The sequence below is a fragment of the Olea europaea genome, unplaced genomic scaffold, assembly GCF_002742605.1.
Source record: "Olea europaea var. sylvestris unplaced genomic scaffold, O_europaea_v1 scaffold1276, whole genome shotgun sequence".
Classification (NCBI taxonomy): Eukaryota; Viridiplantae; Streptophyta; class Magnoliopsida; order Lamiales; family Oleaceae; genus Olea; species Olea europaea.
The window spans coordinates 138133-147725 of record NW_019230213.1 but is presented as its reverse complement, the minus strand read 5'-3'; the positions used below and the strand labels follow the sequence as shown (position 1 = coordinate 147725).

The 9593-nt window shown below is 35.1% G+C and overlaps 1 protein-coding gene across 2 annotated transcripts; it reads right to left on the bottom strand.

The window, feature by feature from the left end:
- Nucleotides 1-327: 327 nt before the first annotated feature.
- LOC111374687 (two-pore potassium channel 5-like) lies at nt 328-9359 on the bottom strand. 2 transcript variants are annotated; one of them, XM_022997398.1, is made up of 2 exons: nt 8212-9359; nt 328-751 (listed from the first exon to the last, which is right to left on the bottom strand). In XM_022997398.1, exons 1-2 carry the CDS (start codon nt 9243-9245, stop codon nt 604-606), a joined length of 1182 nt encoding a protein of 393 aa, XP_022853166.1. In that variant the 5' UTR covers nt 9246-9359; the 3' UTR covers nt 328-603. The 2 variants fall into 2 exon arrangements, with proteins under 2 accessions (XP_022853166.1, XP_022853165.1); XM_022997397.1 differs by lacking the exon at nt 328-751 and adding an exon at nt 7214-7718 and having other exon boundaries at nt 8212-9355.
- Nucleotides 9360-9593: the final 234 nt, after the last annotated feature.

Here is a 9593-nt window from a genome sequence, read left to right as displayed (position 1 = left end):
CAGATGCCTCAATTTCTATAAATTCTGGGCGAATTCTCATTTGCAAATACATTAAACAATTTATTCTTCCTTCTTTCTTTTGGCATCAATAAGTTATTTTCGAGTGTTTTCTTGGTTTGATCAAATAGTCACAATTTGAATCAAACGCCTCTATTGTATTCTGAGAGAGATTTTCTATCATACCCCGGTTGTAACTTTGTTGAATAGGGGAGAAACATCTCTTAAAAGATAACTTTTTTCGCGCCTTAGAGTTCATTAACGTATTCAGATTTCCCTACATTTTTATCAACAAGACGTTCAACGGAAATAACAAGAAAACTGCAGCAATTAATCTAAGTTCATTTCACATTTCTCCTTTTTTAATCATTATAACATATATCCAAATGTCCGAAAAGAATCCACCACCAGCTCCAATATCCCATGAAGTGTATATATATATATTACAGCCCAGAAATGCTCCTCGCGGAACAGCTTAGCCTCAAATCAATACCCTGCCAATATTTCGTGAAACTGTATTGAAATTTGTGAGAAGAAATCCAGACACTGAACTACCTGGTACCACTTGAGGAGAAGAAAATTTATGGCAGACCAATGCTTTCTATGCTACAAGTGACTCTCCAAGAGATTAGGCAACGAAATCTTCCCAGAGTTATTTGGGTCAAGCTTGCTGAACTGCTCGCATATCTGGATTATATCTTTTTCCCTGATCTTACCCATCTCTTTGAGCTTGTAAATTATGTATTCCGATTTACTGTATCATTATAGATCATCAAAATGGTTAGTGCGATAGTTTGACTTAAACAACCCTTTTCTTATGTAATGCGGGCTACTTAAGACGACGATTGGACTGACGAACAGAAAGATTGCATGTCATCAACACATAATGCCTCAACGTAATTCAGGTTATTAGAAAAAACGAAGTTGAAATCTGTGAAACTTTTTACTCCAGATGATTAACTCTCTCTTCAAAAATTTGAATTAAATGGAAAATGGCAAACATTCTCCGTGCAGTTGAAGGCACAACCAAGTTAACTTTAATTTTGGATACCAATCCCCATAGTTGAGCACGAGCACAACAGTACTTCAAGAATGTATTTGCACAGTAAGAGTTAAAACCCATAAAAAATGCCACAATCCATGACCTTGTGGATTGAAGCACCAGCATGAGTTGTTCTTTACATTCCACTGATCAACAAATCTGTTAAGTGTCTTGTAAAGTTGTATGTCGTCACTTTATTGTTGGAAAAATAATGGCAATGGAGAAGAAATTATAAAAGTATATCAATAAAGGCTTGAACACGAAATTAATCTAGTTGTCCTCAAACGTTATTTGCCTCATTTCCAATACTTTTTAAGGATTTCTGGCAAATAGTTTGTAGGATTAAACAAGCCTTGACAAGAAGAACACCTTAAAAGCAAAGGTGTTTCTTCACAATAAACAAAAGAAAATGGAAGGATTATGTGATAAATTTTCTAAATATTGGAAGTGTATTTGGGGATAAATTTTAATGAAACTCAATATATTTTTTCTTGAACTTGGATCACCTATTTATAGGCCTTGGCAAGTTTTTCACGAAATGATGCAGAATAAGGATGAAAAGCCACCAATTTCAAATAAAAAAGGGTAAAAAAAACTAACATAACGGTAAGTTTTTTTAACCATGCGACCGCATGGGTAACCTCCATGGCCCTCCCATTCTCGGAAGGGCCTGCAACCGCATGGGCTTAATCCATGCGATCGTATGGTTAAGCCCCCTCCTCCCCCCTCCTTTTTTCTTTTGATTTTGAACAATAAACAAATAAATTTCCAACAATCCCCGACTTATTCAAAATCTATTTTAATCACATAATCAAATATCAATACTGATGTATAAGAATTAGATATCTTTCGATTTAAATCTATTCATAGTGTAAATCTTATAAAGTATATCAAAATTCCAGGTGGCTAATGTGTATTGAACCAATTATTTTTTGTGACAATACCGATGAAATCATACATACAAGTGCTATGTTTTTCACTAGTTCTTCTAACTCGTTTAGTGCTAATATGGTTTTGCACTAATTCTATTTCATTGAACTTTTAAAGAGAGAAAACTCCAACTCTCTAATGAGGCGGCATCACCTCGAAGTTCACATAGGTAAAGTTCTTCCAGTATATTTGTCACTTTTATAGATATTTGTACTTCGTACTGAACTTCATTAATAGTTTATTTTAACTCATCCCTCTAACAGTAACAACCAATACTATTTTCAAAGGATAATATTAGATATATTTAATAGTATTGAATCCATCCATTTATCGAATAATTTGTTGTTACCTCTTAAACCTCTATATACTAGTTTAGTATATTTTGGTGAGATTGCTGTTATTGGTGGATCTATTTGAGGAGTTTTAATCTCATTTTACTTGATGTTGATCTCACCAACTCTTTTGTGAGAGGTTTCGTAAATGGATCAGCTAAGTTCTCACTAGATTTAACAAATGTAAGAGAAATTACTCCATGTTTGATTGATTTCGTTACATACTCGTGTCTTAGACTCATGTGTCTAGACTTTCCATTGTATATTTCGTTATATGCTCGAGCTAGGGTGGCTTAACTATCACACAAGATTGGTATAGAAGAAATATCCTTTATATCTAAAGGTATTTCATATAATAAATCTCTTAGCCACTCAGCTTCTTTTCCGATTTTGGCCATGCTACAAACTCCAATTCCATAGTTGAATGAGTAATACAAGTTTGTTTCTTAAACTTCCAAGAAATTGCACCACCTCCAAGAGTGAATATCCAACCTGAAGTAGATTTATTTTCTCCTGCACTCGATATCCAACTTGCGTCGGTATATCCTTCCAAGATTTTAGGAAATTTCGTATATTGTAGCCCAAGATTTTTGGTTTTCTTTAGGTAACCAAGAACCCTACCAATGGCTTTTCAATGTTCTGAACTTGGATTGCTAGTAAACCTACTTAGTTTACTTACAGCAAATGCTACATCAGGTCTTATACATTGTGATGCGTACATAAGACTTCCAATTGCACTTGCTATTCTATTTGTACAATTGATCTACCTTCATTTTTTATCAATTTAATATTTGGATCTATAGGAGTGTTAGCCTCATTAACATTCAAATGTTTGAATTTGTTTATCACACTCTCAACATAGTGTGATTGGCTTAATGTAAAACCCTCACTATCCCTTTTAACTTTGATACCAAGAATAGTATCAACTTCTTCAAGATCCTTCATTTTGAAAGTAGAGGATAAAAACAATTTTATTTCTTTCATCCCATCTATATTATTGCTAATGATTAGCATATCATCAACATATAGACATACTAACGTGAATATATTTTCATTCACTTTCGTGTAGAGGCATTTATCTACCGAATTGTGATTAAATCAATTTGACATTATTTTAGAGTCAAATTTCTCATGCCACTTTTTGAGAGCTTGCTTTAGTCCATATAAGAATTTAATTAATTTGCACACTTTATGTTCATTTTCCGATAGAACGAACCCTTCTGGTTGTTCCATATAGACTTCTTCTTCGAGATCTCCATTTAGGAACGCCGTCTTGACGTCCATTTGATGAACATATAGATCATAAATAGATGCTAACGCAAATAAGATCATGATCGAGGTTATCCTGGCTACGAGTGCATACATATCAAAGTAATCAATTCCTTCTCTTTGACGATACCCTTTAGCCACTAATCTAGCTTTGTAAGTATTAAGTGATCAATCGGAATTGTATTTCTTCCTAAATACCGACTTGCAACCAATAGCTTTAGATCATGCTGGCAAGTCAACTATTTTCCAAGTGTTATTTGAAATAATAAAATCCATTTCGTTGTTTATGGCTTCTTTCCAGAACATGCAATCTCTAGATTGCACCGCTTCCTTATAATTCTTAAGATCACTTTCCACTTGAAAAGCAAAGGTAATTGTTCTTACAATATCCTTCCTATCTCCTTCTACTAAATAAAAAGAAATAAGTTGGGGATCTATTTCATCTGATTCTAAGTTCTTTTCTTTTCTAGTTCTTTTACTTCTTCGAGGTTCAATTTCAACATCCTTTATGGATGTCTCTTCTGGTGAACTTCTAAAGATTGAAATATCCTTATCATTAATTTTAGATTTTCTAGCTACCATTACATTTTCGAAGAATTCCACGTCTCTTGATTCTATTATAACATCTGTTTCTAAATTTAATAATCTATAGGCTTTGCTGTTGTGAGCATATCCCACAAAAGCACAATTGATATCTCTAGGACCTAACTTGATTCTCTAACGATCCATATTCTTACAGTATGCAAGGCACCCCCACACTTTAAAAAAACTGATATTTGGTTTTCTATTTTTCCAAATTTCATATGGAGAAATTTTATTCCTTTTCATAAGAATCCTATTTGTTATATGGCAAACACTAAGTAAGGCTTCACCCCATATATTAAAGGATAATTCAGAATTTAACAACATTACATTTATCATTTCTAAAAGAGTTCTATTCTTTCTTTCTGCTAATCCATTTTGTTCCGATGTTCTAAGTGCAGAAGATTGATGTATTATTTCATTTTGTTCACAAAATATGTTAAATTCATTAGAAAAATATTCTCCACCTCTATCACTTCTTAAAATCTTTAATTTTCTTCCTAATTGATTTTCAACTTCAATCTTATAAGTCTTAAAGGCACTAAAGGTTTCATCTTTATGTTTTAATAAGTACACATAGGTATATCTAGAACAATCATCAATAAAAGTAATAAAATATCTATTACCGCCTCTCGTTAACATTCCATTCAATTCACATATGTCGGAATGAACAAGTTCAAGTAATCTTGTTGTTCTTACTACGCTATGAAATGACTTCTTAATCATTTTTTATTTAACACATGTTTCACATTTTTTCAAGTTGTCAATTTCACATTGTATTAATCCACATTTAATCATTCTTTTGATAGTATTAACTCCTATATGTGCTAATCTACCATGCGATAAATTAAATGAATCAATAACATACGCAAAAGATTTAATTTTATTTGAGTTATCCTCAATAGTACATAGTTTAACCATTCCTTCGATGGAATAGCTCTTTCCAACAAAGTGCCCATTATGGGTTAATACAAGCTTTTCAGATTCAAAAATAGATATAATTCCAGGTTTTCCCAAGAGTACACCACTTGCTGAGTTTCTATTCATTTTCGGTACATGCAAAATATTTGTCAAAGTGATCTTCTTTCCCGAAGAGAAAATGAGTTCCACATTTCCTTTGCCAATCACTTTTGATCTTCCTTCATTTTCCATTTGTATCTCTTGATTGTCTTCAATGTCATGATAGGTTTTGAAGAGAGACTTATCATAACATAAATGAATTGTAGCGCATGTATCGTACCACCAGCCTAGAACTTTGCCTTGGAATGCATTGATTTCGCTCACCGTGACGATAATCTCATCAACGGAGTTCACTTGTCCTTATTTCTTTTGTTGTTTTCTATGTCTACAATCCTTGGTATAGTGTCCTGATTTTTCACAAACATAGCAAGGTCCTTTGGCCTTGTTTTTGAACTTTCCTTTATCCTTTCTAGGACCAAGAAATTTTCCTTTCTTTTTAAATTCATTGGAGTTGTCCACATTCTCCACGGCATTAGCCTTTGAAGAGCCTTCATAAGAATTTTCAATCTTATCTCTTGCCCTTAATTCTTCCTCAATACGAAGATAGTTTTGTATATCTTCCAAAGAAAAGTCTTCGAAATTGTGAAGAATCTTCTTCCTATATCCTTTCCAAAAATCAGGAAGTTTAGCAATAATTGCTCCCACTTGGAAAGTTTCGGGAAGTTCGATTTTCACCGCTTTCAGTTTGTTTACAATTATTTGTAACTTATGTTCTTGAGGCAATAATGGTATATTATCCAAAAATTTGAAATCAAAATACTTAGATATTAAGAACTTTTTGGTACCTTCCTCCTCGGCTTTGTATTTGCTTTCTAACGCGTACTAGATTTCTTTTGCCGATGTAGTGTTGGTGTAGAGATCATACAGGCAATCGGATAATGCATTTAGGATATGGCCACGACATATCAATTCGTCCTATTCCCGTTTCTTCCTTTCTACGCGAATTTCTTCGGTATCTTTGTCAGTTGCATCGGGAATGGGCTCCAATTTTAGATCAAGCACATAGAAGATCTTCAAGGCCATTAATAGAAATTTAAGTTTGTTTTGCTATCTTGTGAAATTTGCTCCATCGATACTGTCCAAGCGTACAAGATCTTGATTCATCATTTTGATAGTAGCAAGTGTAGATTCCATCTCCATTGCAATAATAGTAACAAATAACGTTTGAGATTGTTGGAAAAATAATGGCAATGAAGAAGAAAATTATAAAAGTATATCAATAAAGGCTTGAACACGAAATTAATCTCGCCGTCCTCAAACACTATTTGCCTCATTTCCAATGCGTTTTAAGGATTTCTGGCAAATAGTTTGTAAGATTAAACAAGCCTTTACAAGAAGAACACTAAAAAAGCAAATGTGTTTCTTCACAATGAACAAGTGAAAATGGAAGTATTATGTGATAAATTTTCTCAATATTGGAAGTGTATTTGGGGATAAATTTTAATGAAACTCAATATATTTTTTCTTACACTTGGATCATCTATTTATAGGTCTTGGCAAGTTTTTCACGAGATGGTGCAAAACAAAGATGAAAAGCCACCAATTTCAAATAAGAAATAGTCAAAAAACTAACATAACGGGAAGTTTTTATAAACATGCGACCGCATGGGCAACCTCCATGGCCTTCCCATTCTCGGAAGGGCCTCATGCGACCGCATGGGTTTAATCCATGCGGTCGCATGGTTAACAATAAACAAATAAATTTTCAACATTTATCAGCTGGCTAGTTGACCGTTAGTGGACACTGTTCGGCATATAAATTATGCAGATCATGAACAATAATAGTATTGTTCAGGTTGTTGATGATCCATTGGACTTGCAAGCAGAAGTGGACAGTGGAAAGCGGGCTCAAGTTCTCGAGTATTAAGGAAAAAGAGAAACTAACGCCTATATTAGAGATGAGAAGAAGAATTTGATGACATTGGCATCAGATTCAGCAAGAATGGATCAAGTTACCATAGCGCAAAAAGATGCTTCTCCCCAAAGCACAAGCACCTGCAAGGAGAACTACTTTGATCTCGTGTGGCTCAAGGAAATTGGGAGCATAACATATTTAAGCTTTCTACAGCACTGCCAAGATATTAACCGTTCAGTCGTTTGGTTCAACGGAAATAACAAGAAAACTGCAGCAATTAATCTAAGTTCATCTCACATTTCTCCTTTTTTAATCATTATAAGATATATCCAAATGTCCAAAAAGAATCCACCACCAGCTCCAATATCCCATGAAGTGTATATATATATTACAGCCCAGAAATGCTCCTCGTGGAACAGCTTAGCCTCAAATCAATACCCTGCCAATATTTCGTGAAACTGTATTGAAATTTGTGGGAAGAAATCCAGACACTGAACTACCTGGTACCACTTGGTGAGAAGAATATTTGTGGCGGACTCTATGCTACAAGTGACTCTCCAAGAGATTAGGCAACGAAATCTTCCCAGAGTTATTTGGGTCAAGCTTGCTGAACTGCTCGCATATCTGGATTATATCTTTTTCCCTGATCTTACCCATCTCTTTGAGCTTGTAAATAATGTATTCCGATTTACTGTATCATTATAGATTATCAAAATGGTTAGTGTGATAGTTTGACTTAAAACGGCACCAACAGAATTAGATAATTCTTCAGTTCTTCAAGACAAAAAAAGGAACAAGAAACGAGTAAAGAAATGGATCTGCAGTTTTAACTTTTAATAACTAAGATAACGTTCAAGGATTTTATTTCAGCTTCTAATTCTTAAGAATTGAGTAGCGGATAAATCTTTAATCAACACTTGGTCGTTGTTTTCTATCCATGTTTATCTTTTCTGTTTTTACTTTCTTTTTGGTTCTATGTTTTCTTGTACTGGTCTCTTCTTCTCCCATATATAGCCTTTTAAAGTCCAGTGAAGCTCAATTCAAACGTGCTGTCATAAATATGATCTACTTATGGGAGTACACTATAAAAAAAGAGACGAATCATCAATTTCAAAACAGTATCCAAGCAAGCTTAATTAGCTAAAACAGGGAGGATAAAAATATAATCTTCTCGACGTTCTTACCTAATGAAACCATTGTTATTGATATCAGCAGCAACCAGGTCCTCAACTGTTATTTTGCGATGCAACACCCAATTAGTAATTTTCCTGTGCCTCTTGTCCATCCTGGCCTCCGCCAAATACAGAAAAGCTCGTGCAACCGCCAGTGTGGAGAACAATAGCCAAATCGACGCGAACAACCTCCCTGGCAAAGTCTTGAATGCTCTGTCCCCATACCCGACCGTGGTAACAGACATAACCGATAAATATACAGAATCCACCCAATCCAAATGTTCCACAAAGTACAAAACCATAGCCCCAATTCCAATACAGAGCACAACCACTCCCAATGCCAATCCCACTTTCAGTCTGATTCTCATTCTGCCCTTAGCCACATCCACTATATAATCCCTGGCAGAAAATCTACCATGTTCTTTTTGTTGATCCTGTTTATGTGCTTGAATTCCGGCCAATATCACGCTCTCCTGCAAGTCAAGCACATAATTAACAACCCCACTCAACAGTATGTCGATGAACCCAAAACCCACCAACACGAAAACACAAGCAAAAACTTTTGTGGCCGGCGTTAACGGGGCGATATCCCCATATCCTATGGTGCACATAGTGACAATACAAAAATATAAGGCATCCACCACGGGGTGAGTCTCAACACCAGAGAAATTATCACGATTGAGGGAATAAATAACAAGACCAAGTGCCAAGTAAATTAAAAGCAAAACAGCAGCCTGCCTGACTAAAGAAACAGACTGTGTCTCAAAATCAGGATCTTGGGCATGGTCAGACTGGAGATCCTTCATTACAGACATTGCCGGGGCAGTCTTGCACCGCTGAATTTTCTTCCGTTGAAACGAGGAGGAGGGTCCCGGGGGAGGGGAAACAGTATCAACAAGATCATCATCACTAAGTGGGCCGTCTTCAATATCTTCGTAGATTACTGGAGGATGTGGTTTAATATCGTTTCTTTTCAAGGATCGAGGGATTTTGAGAGTGAAATCACGAGGAGCTTGAGGAGGGGCCAACAATGGCTCCGCTGCCATTCATACAGATGAAATCCCACAAAGTTTGAGCCGCCGTAAAGCAATCTATCAGCAAATCGAATGCTTCAGAAAGAAGAAAATTATATTTGATGAGAGAGAAAAATAAAATAATAAATTGAATAATCGGCATTTCGCAACCTACGTTATAAAAAGCATGGTGCCCACTTTCTTAATTGGGATGGGCCAATTGAAAATCGTCTTCTAGTTACCAATAGCGAAAGAGTTAATTCATGGTCACTGAAGTTCAACTGAAATTTCAAAATAGTCCTTAAATTATTCATTGACTAATTTAGTCACTAAAGTTAAATTTTCAATTAATCACTCCATTACATTAGTGATTAGATGGGC

Bases quoted from the DNA above. Each gene is read 5' to 3' on its own strand.
- LOC111374687 (XM_022997398.1), bottom strand. From the start codon at position 9,245: ATGGCAGCGGAGCCATTGTTGGCCCCTCCTCAAGCTCCTCGTGATTTC. The intron at 752-8,211 runs GTAAGAACGTCG...ATAATGATACAG, and splicing joins AATAACAATGGTTTCATTAG to TAAATCGGAATACATAATTT.